This window comes from Haliotis asinina, chromosome 1 (assembly GCF_037392515.1).
Source record: "Haliotis asinina isolate JCU_RB_2024 chromosome 1, JCU_Hal_asi_v2, whole genome shotgun sequence".
NCBI classification, from domain to species: Eukaryota; Metazoa; Mollusca; class Gastropoda; order Lepetellida; family Haliotidae; genus Haliotis; species Haliotis asinina.
Genome location: NC_090280.1, coordinates 99407643 through 99427273, shown reverse-complemented (window position 1 = coordinate 99427273; position 19631 = coordinate 99407643). Strand labels below are relative to the sequence as shown.

General features: G+C 40.9%; 1 protein-coding gene across 1 annotated transcript; it reads right to left on the bottom strand.

Annotated features, from left to right (window-relative positions):
• Window positions 1-7434: 7434 nt before the first annotated feature.
• On the bottom strand, window positions 7435-7812 carry LOC137277488 (integumentary mucin A.1-like). The gene has a single exon (XM_067809230.1). It carries the CDS (start codon window positions 7810-7812, stop codon window positions 7435-7437), a length of 378 nt encoding a protein of 125 aa, XP_067665331.1.
• Window positions 7813-19631: the final 11819 nt, after the last annotated feature.

Genomic DNA, 19631 nt, shown 5'->3' with positions numbered 1-19631 from the left:
ATGACATATTGTAGCTCTGCATGATCATCAGTAGCTATGTTGTGCAGCATGACATATTGTAGCTCTGTATGATTATGTGTAGTTATGTTGTGCAGCGTGACATACTGTAGCTCTGTATGATTATGTGTAGTTATGTTGTGCAGCATGACATATTGTAGCTCTGTATGATCATGTGTAGTTATGTTGTGCAGCGTGACATATTGTAGCTCTGTATGATCACGTGTAGTTATGTTGTGCAGCGTGACATATTGTAGCTCTGTATGATCATGTGTAGTTATGTTGTGCAGCGTGACATATTGTAGCTCTGTATGATTATGTGTAGTTATGTTGTGCAGCGTGACATATTGTAGCTCTGTATGATCATGTGTAGTTATGTTGTGCAGCGTGACATATTGTAGCTCTGTATGATCATGCGTAGTTATGTTGTGCAGCATGACATATTGTAGCTCTGTATGATCATGTGTAGTTATGTTGTGCAGCATGACATATTGTAGCTCTGTATGATCATGCGTAGTTATGTTGTGCAGCATGACATATTGTAGCTCCGTATGATCATGTGTCGTTATGTTGTGCAGCGTGACATACTGTAGCTCTGTATGATCATGTGTAGTTATGTTGTGCAGCGTGACATATTGTAGCTCTGTATGATCATGTGTCGTTATGTTGTGCAGCGTGACATACTGTAGCTCTGTATGATCATGTGTAGTTATGTTGTGCAGCGTGACATACTGTAGCTCTGTATGATCATGTGTAGTTATGTTGTGCAGCGTGACATACTGTAGCTCTGTATGATTATGTGTAGTTATACTGTGCAGCGTGACATATTGTAGCTCTGTATGATCATGTGTGGTTATGTTGTGCAGCGTGACATATTGTAGCTCTGTATGATCACGTGTAGTTATGTTGTGCAGCGTGACATATTGTAGCTCTGTATGATCATGTGTAGTTATGTTGTGCAGCGTGACATATTGTAGCTCTGTATGATCATGCGTAGTTATGTTGTGCAGCATGACATATTGTAGCTCTGTATGATCATGTGTAGTTATGTTGTGCAGCATGACATATTGTAGCTCTGTATGATCATGCGTAGTTATGTTGTGCAGCATGACATATTGTAGCTCCGTATGATCATGTGTCGTTATGTTGTGCAGCGTGACATACTGTAGCTCTGTATGATCATGCGTAGTTATGTTGTGCAGCATGACATATTGTAGCTCTGTATGATCATGTGTAGTTATGTTGTGCAGCATGACATATTGTAGCTCTGTATGATCATGCGTAGTTATGTTGTGCAGCATGACATATTGTAGCTCCGTATGATCATGTGTCGTTATGTTGTGCAGCGTGACATACTGTAGCTCTGTATGATTATGTGTAGTTATGTTGTGCAGCGTGACATACTGTAGCTCTGTATGATCATGTGTAGTTATGTTGTGCAGCGTGACATATTGTAGCTCTGTATGATCATGCGTAGTTATGTTGTGCAGCATGACATATTGTAGCTCTGTATGATCATGTGTAGTTATGTTGTGCAGCGTGACATATTGTAGCTCTGTATGATCATGCGTAGTTATGTTGTGCAGCATGACATATTGTAGCTCTGTATGATCATGTGTAGTTATGTTGTGCAGCGTGACATATTGTAGCTCTGTATGATCATGCGTAGTTATGTTGTGCAGCATGACATATTGTAGCTCTGTATGATCATGTGTAGTTATGTTGTGCAGCGTGACATATTGTAGCTCTGTATGATCATGCGTAGTTATGTTGTGCAGCATGACATATTGTAGCTCTGTATGATCATGTGTAGTTATGTTGTGCAGCGTGACATATTGTAGCTCCGTATGATCATGTGTAGTTATGTTGTGCAGCGTGACATATTGTAGCTCTGTATGATCATGCGTAGTTATGTTGTGCAGCGTGACATATTGTAGCTCTGTATGATCATGCATAGTTATGTTGTGCAGCATGACATATTGTAGCTCTGTATGATCATGTGTAGTTATGTTGTGCAGCGTGACATATTGTAGCTCTGTATGATCATGCGTAGTTATGTTGTGCAGCATGACATATTGTAGCTCTGTATGATCATGCGTAGTTATGATGTATGATCATATTGTGCAACGTGACTGTCTGTATGGCCATGAATTTCCGTGTACAGATATTGTAGCGTCACGCAACCTGTGCAGACGTCTTGACCTGTGCCTACTGGATTGGGACTGAATACTAAAATAAGTTGTGGGTCTATGGAAATGACATTAAATGTCATTTGAATAACGTTGTGAAATAGTTTCATCCATTTTGTAGCATGACATTTTTAATAAGATGTTGAAAACATTTCAGAAGCATGTTCGGTATTTCTGAGAGATTTAGACACCATCTCTATGATTTGGCATGTGTGTCCACAATGTTTTTAAAATGTGATGATAATATTTCATAACACATGTTCTTGCACAACATTTCTGCAACATATTACTAACATTTCAATGACATGTTGTGAAATAGTTTCACTCAAGTTATTGCATGACGTATTTGAAAAACATTTGGAAAACATATTTCTGGTATATTAGACAGTATTTTTATGAGATCTCTTTAATGTGTCCACAATGTTTTTAAAACGTGATTACTATATTTATTTATACATGTTCGTGCACAACATTTCTGCAAACAGTTTAAAAACATTTTAATGGCATGTTATGGAATAGTTTTAACCATGTTATAGCATGATGTTTTTGAAAAAAAAACTTTTGCAAAACATTTCCATAACGTTATGACTTGTGAAACATTTTACTAACGTTCCCAAAACAATTTGATGAAAAATGTTTTTGAAAAACCTTTTTGAAACCACATGTAAATGTTTCGAAAATGTTTCGTGATGATGCTTTTTGTAGACGTGTGTGGTGATACATTGATGTTCACAGATGCATTTTGTGTGCAGAGTTTTCTAACGTTACGCGTTTGCGTTTGTACACGTGTCAGGTGCTATTTTGATGTATGCAGTTGTGTATGGAAGAGATGTGTGTAGTGTGTAGTGTCTACTGGCTATGTGCAGCCGCTGCTGGTCCAGCTAACTATTATATCGGCTACATCACAAACACATAAACCATGGAGTACAGACACAATGCAATGCTGGCTAGTGTAGCAACCTTTAACCCCTTGCAGCAAGTGGACTGGGCATGATGTGCACTAGTTCACCAGTTCGTGACACATACTCCGCGCAGGAACACCACGGAAGCAGAGTTTGCAGGCAGTGTCAATAGGGAGCGGTACCCCACACGCAATAACAGGACGAAACTGACAATCGTCGGAAGTGAACTCGCACGAGATATCAAAGTCTCATTTTAGCGACGCGATCTTTGTGCCAAGGCCAGATCGTCAAAAGAGCGCATGCGCTATGCTGACATGAGGTGGCTCTTGACATATTTCGGTGGACTGTCATCATTGTAAGGCAGCCAAATACATATTCCGAGTTATGTCACTGTTTGTAGTTAGCTTTGTTGTTTGTGAACATACAATGCTGTTTTAGATGAGTGTCTATGTTTGTGTTTGACAGTCTCTGTTTGTGGTGTTTGACAGTCTCTGTTGGTGGTGGTTGACAGTGTGTGGTGTTTCTAAGTAACAGTTCTTGTCTTGTCGGTTGTGTTTGACAGTCTTTGTCGGTTGTGTGTGACAGGTTGTGGTGGTTGTAGCTGACTTGAACAACTACTAGTTGATAACTTAACAGAGTTCAGCAACTCCCATCTGATGTTATGTGGAAATATGAACGCTGGTCAACTCAATAATCCATCTGTACATCCTAGTGATGACTTGCATAACGTTGGTTCACATTGTGACGATGATGACACTCCAGTCGAGAATCGTGAATCTCATGATAACATGGTACATGTAAATAGTTTTGATCGCATATTGCTGGATATGTGTTACGCCTTTCCTTTAGTCATAGTTAACGGTAGAGTGAATGGGGATGTATATGGTGAGTATACATACTGTAGTGAGAAAGGCTGTTCTATTTGCTCCTCAGACTTATTTCAATATCGTCAAAACTTTAACATCGGTGAACACGATGATTCAGATCATTTTCCACTCGAGTCATCCTGTAGATTCCCAAAATGACTCCTACATCAGGTGTGTCCTTTAACAACCCAACCATTACACAAAAGATATTCCGGAATGATTCTCTCTGTACAACATTTTCTTATGCCCTTCCTCAAAAATTGGGCCAGTTTGGTGAAAACCTGCTGATTAAACTTGAAGTTGATATTGAAGGTGCTATTAATGATCTCCATGATTAAACATGAATTGAAATGTAATAAACTAAACAGACTAGGTAACTCTATGCATTGTCAGTCTAAAATCTGGAAAGAAATTCCAAATATGAAAACTAAATGCCCTCCACAAAATTCAGTTTCCAAACCTGAGTGGTCATTCATTTCAGAAATGTTGTCCCAAGTAATGCTGTACTCTACCAAGACATTTTAGAAATTTCGGATGATTTCAGTGGGAGCTATTATGAAACAGATGGATTTGTACTAGACTCGTCTATATCGGATGATGAAATCAAACATGCAATTTCACAAATGAAATGTGGAAAAGGAACTGGTCCTGATGGTATCATTATTGAAATGTTTAAATGCTCTATTACAGAAATTCTTCCATTTCTCAATAAATGTTTCAATAGTTTGTTCACAAAAGGAATATTCCCTCGCAGTTGGTCAGTTTCTATTATTGTCCCAAATCACAAGAAAGGACACTTTAACAATCTCGATAATTATTGATATCTCTTATGAGCATTCTCGGCAGTCTTCACTTATGTACTAAATAGTCGACTCTCTAAATAGGCAAACACAACGAATAAGATTCCTGAGAATCAAGCTGGTTTTCGCAAGCAATGATCCACAACTGATCACATTTTTACTTTGTATGGACTGATTCAAAAATGTTTATCCCGTCGAAAACACAAACGGTATGTAGTTTTGTCGAAGTTCCGAAAGTTTTCGATTCTGTAGATAGAAAAAAACTAGGGTATTGCTTACGTAATGCCGGGTTAGGTGGGAAAATGCATACTGTGTTAAAAGCAATGTAATCAAATGTAAACTTTTGCGTACGATGTGGCTCTGATGTTATCTTGACAGCCCAATGGGACCACGACAAGGTCATTGTAAATCCTATTTTGTTCTCATTTTTCGTTAACGAATTGTATTATGAGGTTATGCAGAATGGCAAACATGGTGTACAGATGTTTCCAGATATGATAGAACTCTTTATGCTTTTATTTGCAGACGATGTCATCTTGATATATGAAACAATTTGGTTTGCAAAATCAGCTACATATTCTTGAAAACTCTAAACACTCTTTTAGACAAGACTAATATAGTCATATTTAGAAGGGGTGGCGCTGTAAAATCAAAGGAAATTTTTGTGTGAAGGAAAATCAGTTGCTATTGTTAATCAGTATAAATATCTATGAATATATTTCTCACATAGGATGAGTCTAAAATGTTGTATCTATGACCTGTTCCTGCGTGCAAAGAAAGCAATGATTTCAATTTTATCTGTCCCCCATGAATGTGGAATGTTAACTGCACTATTTTCAAACTGTTTGATGCCAAGAGTACAACACATTTTATTAAATGGATGGGAAGTGTGGGGATTTCAACGCTGCGGTTACATCTTATGGCCAGTAGGACGTTTTATATGTGTTGGACCCCCTACTCCAAACTGTATGGTTTACGGTGAATGCGGGAGACACCTCATGTATATATATTCATAAATACGGTGCCTTAAATGTTGGTTTAAGATTCTGAATGCATGAGCACCGTCTACCTAAACATTCTATACTATGATGTTTCATCTAGATAATATGGGTAAAATATCCTGGGCATCACATATAAGACATCTTCTGTTTTCTCATGGGTATGGACTGGTATGGATAAGTCAGGGTGTTAGCGGTGTCTGTACGTTTTTAAAAGGAGTTCGTGATCGAGCGGTCAATATGTTTTATCTGGAATGGCATTTCACTCTAGAAAGTGGCTCTCGGTATGAATTATATAAAACATTTAAAACTCTAATACAACCTGAATTGTATTTATCGAAACTTACTCTCCATTGTAATGGAAACATATTTACCAAATATAGGATAGGTTTGTTGGATTTAATGGCAAATAGAAGCAGAAAACTGTCCATCCCTAAATCGGAAAGGTATTGTCCTTTATGCAGTTCTTCAGTTCGAGATGAGGTACGTTTTACCCCTGACTGGCCATTTTATGAAGATTTACGTTACAGGCATATCCCAGGACATCATCTATTGAAACCATCACCAATAGCTATAATTTAATACTATATTAACAACTACTAATGAAACCACCCTCCGTAACCTAGCTTTCTATGTTAAATATGCATTTATTCGCTGTAACGAGCACGTACAATTGACCATGTCCTAATCTGTATCCCTACAATGTGTATTACAACTGTATGTAACCCTCTTGTATAAGTGCCTGTGGCCTAAAATACATTATACGACTGTCTTGTCTTGCCAAAGCTGCCTATCTTCCTTAGTTTTGTTCGTGCTTTACAGGGCCATGTACCTCCGGGATGTCCACCTGTTGCGTCATTTCTGTCTGACGTCTCAACACGTCGGTGACAATACAGAATTGAAGGATAGGACGGATCCGCATTTCATGGAGTTATTGTGAGACATCTTCCTGGTCTCATAGGTCTCGCGATCTGCATATCCTGATGTCATCAAATAGCACTTCATGAAAAGATTACGTTCCTTGAACTTTACGGTGCTGAAGGAAAGGAAAACCCTTCTCGGAATTTAAGCAGAAACGACGAAACATAACATGTATATGCAGTCCTGTTGTTAAGAGTTGCTTGATACATTCCGTGGGTTTTAGCCTATGGGTATTTACGATTAACAGAGTCCTTATGAGTCGGTGAGTGAACAGCATTTCCAGTTGTTCTCCAGGTGTCAGCGTTGTGTGCGAAGAAAACCGGAAGTGAACTATGTTTTTAACCGGTTTTGTAAAATCCATTTTAATCACAAATCTGGAACTATAGTCAAGTCGAACCCACGACCATTGGTTTCCAGCGTCCTAGATAGTTCGACCCTTGGCTCCAGATGAATGCCTTGTTTTAGCATGGGAACGACATCAGAACCTTACCTCGATACATTTTGTGGTAGACAGTTATTCTCCTTGGAGTCTGGTGATCTATCAGCATCAGTTATTACAGGCTTTTCCTGAGAATCCACAACCGTCTATCTGGAGCGTACGGTTGATGATGGCACAGGCGAAAACTTGCCCTTCCAACACTATCGTCTGGATTCACTGTTACAACACGAGATCTTAAACGTTACGACTATCGACATATATCGTAAACCTGAAACAGTTACGATCGTTGCAAAGCTGATTGCTATATGAAAGGGCACGCTGGTCACTTAAACAGTACCTTCAACTGCTTCTGGGGAGTATTATGAGTCGTCGGAACTGTCGGAGTTGTGAGAGTCGTCGGAGTTGTGGAAGTTGTTGGAGTCGTCGGAATTGTGGGAGTTGTGGCGTTCATGGAGTCGTCGGAGTTGTGGGAGTTGTTAGAGTCGTCGGAGTTGTGGGAGTTGTGAGAGTCATCGGAGTTAAATGTCGTAGGAGTTGTGGGAGTGGTCGTAGTTGCGGGTGTCGTCGGAGTTGTGAGAGTTGACGGAGTCGTCGGGGTTGTGGGAGTTGTTGGAATCGTCGGAGCTGTGAGAGTTGTCGGAGTCCTGGGAGTTCCTCGAGTCGTCGGAGTTGTGGGAGTTGTCTTAGTTGTCGGAGTCATGAGAGTCGTCGGGGTTGCCCAAAGTTGACTTTGGCTTGTTAACTTCCATGTGTAGTATACACTGTTGGCCAGGGTGATCCTTAGTTCATTTGTTTGGGTGACATTCTAGAACATGGATGTATAGAGATGACAAAAAAGTCTGGTGTTTCTACGGGGATATATTTTAAAACTCACTCACGTGTGTCCTAAATCAGCCACATCCGCCCCGAGAGGTTCCAAACTCACTTGTTTCTTCTCAAATGAAAACCGTCCATAATGTAACGCCACCTCGAGAGTTTTTATCCACAGAGGTGTCACTATTGATGGTTGTCCACAGGTGTGTGACGGTTGTTGGTTGTCCACAGAGGTGTTACTATTGATGGTTGTCCACAGGTGTGTTACTATTGATGGTTGTCCACAGGTGTGTTACTATTGTTGGTTGTCCACAGAGGTGTTACTATTGATGGTTATCCACAGGGGTGTTACTGTTAATTGTTGTCCACAGGGGTTTTCTGTGGTTGGTTGTCCACAGAGGTGTTACTGTTGATGGTTATCCACAGGGGTGTTACTGTTTATTGTTGTCGACAGTGGGGTTACTGTGGTTGGTTGTCCACGGGGGTGTTACTGTTGATGGTTGTGGACAGGTGTGTGACTACTGATGGTTGTCCACAGGGGTGTTACTGTTGTTGGTTGTCCACAGGGGTGTTACTGTTGTTGGTTGTCCACAGGGGTGTTACTGTTGATGGTTGTCCACAGGGGTGTTACTATTGTTGGTTGTCCACAGGGGTGTTACTGCTGATGGTTATCCACAGGTGTGTTACTGTTGTTGGTTGTCCACAGGGGTGTTACTATTAATGGTTGTCCACAGGGGTGTTACTATTGTTGGTTGTCCACAGGGGTGTTACTATAGATGGTTATCCACAGAGGTGTTACTGTTGATGGTTGTCTACAGAGGTGTTACTGTTGCTGGTTGTCCACAGGGGTGTTACTATTAATGGTTGTCCACAGGTTTGTTACTATTGATAGTTGTCCACAGGGGTGTTACTATTAATGGTTGTCCACAGGTGTGTTACTATTGTTGGTTGTCCACAGGGGTGTTACTATTGATGGTTATCCACAGAGGTGTTACTGTTGATGGTTGTCTACAGAGGTGTTACTGTTGCTGGTTGTCCACAGGGGTGTTACTATTAATGGTTGTCCACAGGTTTGTTACTATTGATAGTTGTCCACAGGGGTGTTAATATTAATGGTTGTCCACAGTGGTGTTACTGTTGTTGGTTGTCCACGGGGGTGGTATCCCTGATGGTTGTCCACAGGGGTGTTACTATTGTTGGTTGTCCACAGTGGTGTTACTGTTGTTGGTTGTCCACGGGGGTGGTACCCCTGATGGTTGTCCACAGGGGTGTTACTATTGTTGGTTGTCCACAGAGGTGTTACTGTTGTTGGTTGTCCACAGAGGTGTTACTGTTGTTGGTTGTCCACAGGGTTTGTTACTGTTGTAGGTGGTATACATGCGCGTCGTATTCACGTGTTGACGAATCATGCTTCACTTGAATGAAAAAACCCTGCTTCTTTAAATTTTAATTTTCAAAGGTCCACAGTCTCTAAGGGAAAGATTTTATTCATAACAGACTTTATTCGTAAACGTATTTTTCGGCAAATGAAAGATGATTAACACGATGCATGAAACTCGATAACGAAATTGATGCACGCAGTGTGATACTAGATAATGAAACGTTTTCTTTTAAACGTGAAAAGTGGAAAAAAGGAAATTAAGAAATGAAACATGAAACTTGAATTTCTCTCTGTGTGTATGTCCAACTCTCTTGCTCTCTCTTCCAATCTTGCTCGCTTTCTCACTCCCTTGCTCTCTTTCACTCTCTCTCATTCTCTTTGCTCTCTCACTCTATCACTCTCACTGTCTCTCTCTCTCCCACTCACTTGCTCTCTCTAACCTCTCTGTCCTGCCCACTTGCTCTCTCTCCCACCTCCTTCTCTCTCACTCTCTCTCCCCCACTTACTTGCTCTCTCACCCACCTCCCCCCTCTCTCTCCCACTTACTTGCTCTCTCCCCCACCCCCTCTCTCGTTCTCTTGCTCTCTCTTCCACTCACCTGCTCTCTCTCACACCTCCCTCTCTCACACTTTCTTGGTCTCTCTAGCACTCACTTGCTCTCTCTCCCACCTCTCCCTCTCTCTCTCCCACCTCCCTCTCTTAGTCTCTTGTTCTCCCACCTCTCTCTCTTACTCACTCTCCCTCCCTCGCCCTCTCTCGCTCACCTCTGTATGTATGTCTGTTCCCGTGTTCTGCTCTCGTGCACTCTTTTCTTTCTGTCCCACTCTTTTGCTATCTGTCCCACTCTCTTGCTCTCTCCCACACTCTCTCTCCTCTTGCCCACTCCCCACCCTGCCACACACACTCACGCACGCACGCACGCACGCACGCACGCACGCACACACACACACACACCTATCTCTCTCTGCGACAACTATAACTAAACATGATCATGATCATCATACACGAAGCCTGTGTAAGTCAGTCTATTGGTATGACTATGACAAAGATTAATATCTTGTATAAAACCTACGGCGTGCTGTACCCAGTCCCGGTACGGTATGTCAAGTAAATCCGGCTCATGAAGGAACTCGGCTTAGCCATATTAACAAAACATCACAACCTATGCTATCTTGCGCATTTTGGAATTACCCTACACTCATATTTTGTGACTGTATGATCATGTCAAATCCTCATCGCGCTTACTGCCAGAAAGCACCCAAAGCACATTACACCAGGATTGCCCTGTACTCAAGGTATAGAGGTATGCGTGAACCCCAAATACTGCGATCACTGCCAACTCTATCTTCCGCTGCACACATGCTAAATAAGAAAGTCAAAGACTCAGGCAAAAATCTTGCAAAACGTAAGCGACTTTGGTGCTTATCTGGTATATACCATGATAATGGCTTTTGTCAGAGTGAAAACATGTCGTCTTGTTGTCACTGAGACCCTACCCAAGACGTGTATGGAATTTTAACCTTCTATTGTCTGTGTGCTCTGTCCTTTGAAGTTAGGTCAGGAGTTGTTTGTTAAAACTGCAGCTGATTTGTTTGTGTATTTGTGTTGCCCATACACTGTAGTAGATCACAACTGGATTTGTCCGTCCCTTCGTCACGTAGTCATGTTTACCAACCAGTCTATCTGCACCACTCGCATTTTCAGTCAGGTCCTCCGTCTCATAATCAGGAATTTTAATGAGGGTTTGGGGAAAACATCACTCATACATATGTAAACCTGAATATTTGATACAATAGATTAGATTTTTGATTGTATATCCGGCGATTTGAGGCACGTCCCGAACGTGGGCCGAGCCGCGCCAAGGTTATCTCCCTTTTCTAATCGCTCTTGAATTCAGAAGGTCAGCTAGTGATTACTTACAACATGTAACAGTCTGCCGCTACATTTTGACAGTGACTCAGCAAATTAGCACTAATATACAAAAATAGAACGGCTGACATATTTGGGGTTATTGGTAGATCTTCGTGTTGACCTGTGTGGCATCGTGTACTCCAGACATACCTTGTCATATTCCATGGCACAATTAACGTCTCGCGACGTCACAAACATACGTTCCGGGGTTATTGCTTGTACGTAAGTTAAGACACAAGTATGTTTTTTAGTCTCAAAAACTTACACGTGTGGTCTAATTCTGCCATCTGCACTCAAATTGTCCTTGAAAGTGCCATATGTGGCGGCACGCGTTTCTGTATGCATGGAATGTGATTTATATACAGCAGGAGCTGATCCCTTGGTCCGGATGAACTTACAAATGAAAGCCACATCGAAGACCCGAGGTCGATTCCCTCACGGACAGAACGTAAAGCTTAAATCTGGTCCTCCCCCTCCGTGATATTGCTAGAATATTGCTAAAAGCGGCCTAAAACTAAAAGTCAATCACTCACTAAGTTTTTACTGTGGGAGCTCTGTTAGACATGGCCACCTATAGCTAATCTGCGAAGCAGCCTTGCATAAAAGAATGATCGTTTGTGTAGCACATCATATGAGGCACAACTTGAGAGATGAACCTTTTCACATCGTCCAGTCAGCCATGACAGGACCATATCCATTGTTTAATATACTGAATAAAATAAGTTAGGGATATTGGTATTTGTATGATTGATAATTTATCAGAGACTCAATGAATAAATAGATCATTTTTCGAAATTTCATAGGTTGCATACATCCTTAACGATTTTTGTCAAGTATATGTAAAATGCCATCCCTCTACACAAATGAGCTCGAGAAATTTCCACGATCCATGGTTTTCAAAAGGTGTTTGGAACATTTTGGCAATGAGACAACTAGTAATGCGGATTTTTTTGGAGTTAACGTTTTGAATTTTCACCCCAAAACGCATATCGTGACCTACACAATATTAGCAGCCGATACTCGTGCTGTAACAATTCTATTACGTTTACTAGTATTTCAACTGTAGCAATATGACGAGGTCACGGTGAGAGAAACATTTTCTGTGTAAGAAGATTAATGTTGTACCAGGCGTCTATCAGAAATGTTTTTAGAAGATTAGAAGGGACCGGTACTTTTGGGGCACTAAGTTTGTAGTTTGCTAGAAGACCTCCAGTCTTTCTGTGAAAGCAGGATCAAACTGTCACTTGAGATCCACGACAGATGATTTTGTCGGAACGTCCCGAATCTAGTGAGTGACCGAGAATATTTGTTTTTAGGTCTTCAGGACCACAACCGTAGACGTAGTTTTCAACAAACGGTAGACGTCTGAAAACGGTAGCCGATTCCTTCCATATCTGTCATACGTTGGTTGAAAAAACGAGTTAATCTCAAGTGTACGTCTACAACTGACACTAGTGAGTAAGTGAGTATAGTTTTACGCCGCACTCTGCAATATTCCAGCTATATGCTGGCGGTTTGTGAATAACCGAGTCTGGACCTGACAATCCAGATGATGGTAATCGATCTATGCAACTGGGACACGATGACATGTGTCAACCAAGTCAGTGAGCCCGATCCCGTTAGTCGCCTCTTACGACCAGCTGTCTGACTGTATAAATTGAATCCGGTCTTGTCCCGATTTTATTTTGCTAGACCAATGAGATACAGTGGCGCAGTGAAACTCGGATACCCCCTTGTGACACAGTTTACTGACACGTATTAGTTCTATTCCCTGCATGCCAAGGGTAACAACAAACAATATCTTCTAACATCCTTTGTTACAACGCCGTGGGGGATCCAACCACATGACGTATTACAAAGATTAACTTATCATCACGTCCTGAAATTATGTACACACATCAAAACGTGGACATCTTAGCTATTGTATGTACGTGTTTACTCTAGTATAAGGCTGTTGTATTATCTAGCCATTCTGTCAACAACTGATGTCAACAAAATATGTGTAGATCTAATGAACATATTTACCTATACATGTCTTATATATACACTAGAAAACCACAATTGCATCACAGGTACGCTATATTTACTTACAGATCAGGTGACCCAGTTTTGCAGAGGGTGCGCCTGGATGGTAGAGTCAGAATATTGGCACATTCTACGGTGCAAAAACATACTAGGCTTAGTTTTTAAACCTCTTACAGCTATTATTTCATATTAGATTTGTAGAATTGTTGGAATGATTAAAAGCCATATCATACACACCTGACATGGCAACTATCAGTGGTATTATAATGAAGATCTAAAAGGTACACAGTTTATACAGCTCCGGTTATTCGTCAACGCTGGGGACAGGTTTAGCTGAATTATGTCACATAGCTACTAGAGTGTGATAATGCGCAAATACTAGTATTCGTTTATCCCTGGACACAACGCTTGGAATCTGAACCACTACGGGGATTAAAATTGGCATCCGATAAACAGACAGTAATACAGAATTATGACATTTATCAGACACACTTTTGGAGCTATCGTGACAGTCCAGAACTACAGGAAACCACAGTTGTTTTAAGCCTTAGCTCTTTGAATTAAAGAGTTAAAATGGTGAATACATAGCGTTCCCCTCTTGGGTTCTTGTGGGCAAGTATTTCGGTATTGCTCAACATGCAATTAATGCTGTGAAGGCACAGTTATGACCAAATTCGTTAGAGGACAGATAATCTGCCAGTAATGTCTCCTCAGTGAGTGAGTGAGTGTGGTATTACGGCGCTCTAGAAATATTCCAGCAATATCCCGGCGGATAGTAGAAACTGTCTCTTTTCACATGCTGTTAGAAAACTAAAACAGTCTGCGAACCACGCCACCTGATCAAAATGCAAACACCATGAACAATCAGACATGACATAAATATAAATATCCGTAAGTGCGAAATCAATATAATAATATAAAACGGCCGATGAAGTGAGTTGTCACGTTCATGAACACATGAACAATCAGACATTTCACAGGTGCTACGACCCATGAAGAGTCAATGAACAATATGTATATCAAGTATTGTGATCTATGAACAATCAGCATAACACTGGTATAACAGTCCGTGAACAATCTTCATGTCACAGGTATAACAGCCTATGAACAATGAGCATGTCACAGGTATGACAGCCCGGGAACAATCTGCATGCCATGTTTATAAGGGCACATGAACAATCATAACAGGCCATGAACAGTCAAACATGTCAAGGCTCTTCGGGACGGAAAAACAGTCAGGTCTACGTGTCATGACTATTACGGCTCATTATCGACCAGAGATACCACAAGTATAACAGCCCATCAACAGATGTGTCACAGTTATGAAGGACCATAAACACTTGAACATGTCAAAAATAAATAACAATGGACAATTAGAGGCGTCCGGTATAACAGATCACAAACAGTACATATCCCAGTCCTACAGCAGACCACCAACGTATTGTATGATCTCACAGAAAATATATGTATAATTCAGCACTGATTTATACGTCATTCCATATTTTCACACACACACACACACATAGAGAGAGAGAGAGAGAGAGACGGAGAGAGAGAGAGACAGAGAGAGAGAGAGAGAGAGAGAGAGAGAGCGAGCAGATATACAATATAGACCATTTTCTGTTCGTAGGTCTTCAAGAGCAAAACTAGAAGATTGTTTTAAAACGCAAACACATACGCCTAAAACATACAATGCCGAAGCATGGAATATGCTTACACTTCGAGGGAATCCTCTGAAATTCGAGGTTAATCTTTGTCTCTTTAAACAAAATTGTTGTCCCTATTTCTCTCGAAAAGGAATAAAGGGGGAAAATGAAACATTTTGTAGTGGTCCATATGTACAGACGGGCATGTAACTATTTCCGTGCAGAATAACCACGGATGTAGAACACAGCCCTGGCGTGTCCCATTGTATCTATACATTAAAACCACGACAGCCCCACGTGTTCGCTAATACCGTCATAGTAAAACGTAAACGTATAGTGGTGAAGAAACTTGACATATTTACCCATCAGTTTAAGTATGTGTGGATTATTTTTTAAGTCAATAAGCATCAATCCCCCATAGGAAGGTATCTGAACGCTCGTCGGTTAACCACTAGACAAAGGTTTAGATGGTAAACAAACAAACTAGCCTCGCGCTAACACGTGGTGTGTGACTTGCCTGGGATTTAGTCCCGTGGTGCAAGACACATACGGGAGTATGAGGCTTTTGACGGATCCACAGCAAATACTGAAACCATCCCGAGTCTTGTAGCGCTTTAACGCGGGGTCGACAGCTTATCCTCGTCCAGTGTGTTGGGTTCCCTTTGTTAATAAAATGTTATACAGCTTTTTTCTTAGAGATTTAACACGTCTGTCAACACTTAGATACACACTTACGGGCTTGATTCTGTCCGATTCGTCCTTTTGAAGTAATGAGCGACCTCTTTAGGATGAAAGTGTAATATTTGGGGATGACGAGCTATTCTTGGAGGTATATAAGGCGAAGGCTTAACACTGGGTACAACTTAGTCTTGTTTGAAATTCCCCGGGACATTACCGTTTTCAAGGTTAGTCAGTTATTTCTCACATATACGTTGATAATTTTATATTTATCAACATTATCATATTTATCTTTAATAATGTTATAACTTACTTAGATATTTAGTGATTTAGACCTATACTATACCTTTGCCTGATGCTGATGTTGGCATATGTATTTGATCCAACATGTGCAATTAGATACCATGGCACTAATTGCATTAACAGAAATCGACGCTTGTCGCTTGCAGTTTCAAGCAAGACATTTCCTTAAAATGTTCGACAGTTTTGTGAGTTCGTCTTTCATTCAAGTGACAAAACCAATACGAGATTGGCATTTCATATTTCATATAGGTATTTTTCTTAAAATATCTTGTCCTGGTTCAGTTTTATTTCTGCAGTGGACCATAGCATTTGCCAAACCTCATGGTTAACAAGCGTCTACACTGATCCAACAAACACGGAAGTAACTTTTCTCATGCAAGGCTATGGCCTGCATTTGTTTCCCAATACGTGTAAAAAGTTGGAAGCCGAATTGTATAAATATCGCTACCGATATATGACAAATGTTGGTGGCCGGTGACACTGCTTCGTCATTACTGAATGTCTTACAGTGAGGCTATACACTAGGATCAGGTGCCTCCCAAGGTCAAGCCGTAGAACGTTGTAACATGTCTAACAGAGATCAGAGATATTCTCTTAGTGTAGTCAACAGTAATGAGTAAGTTTGATTTTACGCCGCTTTTAGCAACATACCAGCAATATCACGGCGGAGGGCATCCAAACATTGTAATGGGCTTCACACCTTGTACCCATGTGGGCAACCCGTGACTTCGGCGTAACAAGCGAACGCTTTAACCATTAAGCTACCCCACCGCCATGTAGTCAGCTGCAGATTGATATATATGACTTTTTTGATTGTGTATTTCATAGTATTTAGAATTTTTTATGGTAGTTCATCTGAATCGACATTACATCCCAGATGAGTACACAATAGGACGAAACATCACTGTTCACATATATCTGAACGCCACACTCAACAATATTCTGGTATATATGCCGACTGTCTGTTAATAATCGTCGGTGTGTTTGAAATCAGGCTACGTTCATCAAGTAAGTGAGTGGGTTTAGTTTTACGCCGCTTTTATCAATATGCCAGCAATGTCACAAGAAAAGGGTTTCACACATTGTGCCCATGTGGGGAACGGAACCCGAGTCTTCAGCATGACGGGCGAACATTTCAACCACTGGACTATCCCACTGCCCCAATTTAAGAAAGAAGTGAAATAGTAATGCCGTTGATGTCGTTTTCAAGATTATTATGTCTTGTCTTGTGGCAGTACAACGCGTACACCACTGTATGTACATTGTAGACGTGTACATTTGTTATGTCATGTCCCGTTCCAAAATAGAACAACCACCCTCTCTCTCTGCCCCTCCCCTACACATTTCCGAGGATGACACATTCACCAACTACACTTATTCTTAAAATAATTTAAAGGAGTCCCCTCCAAGCTTTCAAACATCATCCTGCTACCCTTCCATCAAGGTCGTTTGATCGCTTTTCTAAAACATATGGCCTCAGTGAACCTTTCAAAATGTTTAATGGTAGACGTGTGAGGGAAATACTTTTGTCTGATTGGCTTGTGCAATATGTTCTAGTTTTTGGTTTCATGTGAGGTGAGGTGAGGTGAGGTGAGGTGAGGTGAGGTGAGGTGAGGTGAGGTGAGGTGAGGTGAGGTGAGGTGAGAGTATTTCGCTCATATGACTGCTTGTTCTAGTCCAGACTTATTCTGTGTTTATAATGTTAGCTCACTCAGATACCATGCCGCAATTAAGCATGAATACCCACTCAGACACCATATACTGACTCCGAGCCACTCAGTCCTTGTAGTACCCAATAATGATAGGGAACACCGAGTACCATATTTTAACGTCTTTTGGTATGACATGGCCGGGGATCGAACCCGCGACCTTCTGTTTTAACAATGTTCCGTTAATATTACTGTGGATAACATCAGATACGGGCTTCACACATTGTACCCACGTGGGAACTGAACCCACAACCTCCGATGTGACGAGGGAACTCTTTAACCACTAGGCTACCCCTCCTCTCGTCAAGATAGTGACGGCAGTTTTTAACGTCAGTGTGCTAAGAGCACAGATCTTTTTTCTGTGAGAATGGGACTTAAATTCAAGAATGTTTGACGGCACATAGTAAATGAGTAGTAGGGCTGTAAATTCCTCATATGTTTGCAACATAGCATGTTCCGCTGAAATTGCCTGTAGGTGGCAGGTGAGTGTACGAAGTGACAATTACGCATCAACGACAAGTTGCTGTGACCTTCGGGCCATGAACAAGCAGATTTGACGATGGTTTGCCACCGTTAGTCATCTGCGGTTACTCTGTCTGTCGTTCGTCAGTCAACCGTTGCCCTCCTCTACCAACCTTCCGGTCACAATGAGATAATGAGTAACTGTGGACAACGTAGGGGCGGATTAATTTGTCGGGATTCAGTAGTCGGGTGTTACAACAAGCTATATATGGTTATAAAAAATTATATATGGTTATAACAAGTGTCAGATGATTATAACAAGTGTTAGATGGTTATACGTAGTGTTAGATAGTTGTAACAAGTGTTAGATGTTTGTAACAAGTGTTAGATGGTTGTAACAAGTGTTAGATGGTTATAACTAGTGCTAAATGGTTATAAGTACTGTTAGATGGTTGTAACAAGTGTTATAGATTGTTATAATGTTAAATGTTATAACTAGTATTAGATGGTTGTAAGTAGTGTTAAATGGTTATTAAGTGGTAGATGGATATAACAAGTGTTAGACGTTACATTAAGTGTTAGATGGTTATAACAAGTGTTAGACGTTATATTTAGTGTTAGATGGTTATAAAAAGTGTTGGATGATTATAATAAGTGTTAGATGGTTTTTACATTCATAACATGTATGACATAATTTTTACGCTGGTTTTGCCAATACTCCAGCATTATCACGGAGGGGGACACCAGAAATTGGCTTCACACATTGTACGTATGTGGGGACTCAAACTCGGGATACTGCGTGACTAGCGAACGCGTTAACCACTAGGCCTCCCCCATCACATGAAGAAAAGCTTAAGAACGCCTAGTATTCATTTTATTTTCCGTTAGACAATTTCTCATGTGGTTAACACGTGAAAACCCATTTCTGGTGTTCCCCGACGCGATATTGCTGGAATATTACTAAATGTCCTGTAAAACGAAACTCACTCGTGGCATGATAACAAAGTCTGGTTATGTAAGGAACGGGATCGTCTTTACCTTCTTCGGAAAAGTATATATAATATGGAAGAAATTCATGTTTTCTGTAACTTTGACAGTTGTTTCTTTCTTGATTCATTTTAACATGTGTCGATTTTGTCAGTGTTGGTATGTGAGTTAATATAACGACTCTTGCAAAAGTATGTCAGCCAGATCACATCAGACTGATACAGGTCTTGAATGTTCTTACATTCAGTGAGTCTGTGGTATCTCTTGCTTGTTGTATGAGGGGTAGTAGCCTAGTGGTTAAAGCGTTTGCTCGTCACGCAGGCGGGTTCAATTCCCCCATGGGCACAATATGTGAAGTCCATTTCTGGTTAACCCCCGCCTTGATTTTGATGGAATATTGCTGAAAGCGATGTAAAACCCAGCTCACTCACTCACTCATTGTCTGAGTTAGTGAATTAGTGAATGAGTGAGTAAGTTGGGTTTTACTTAGTTTTATATATTCCAGCAATATTACAACGGGGCACACCTAAAATGGGCTTCTAACATAGTAATCAGGTGGGGAATTGAACCTGGGCTTTCGGCAAGACGAGCGAAACATCCCATA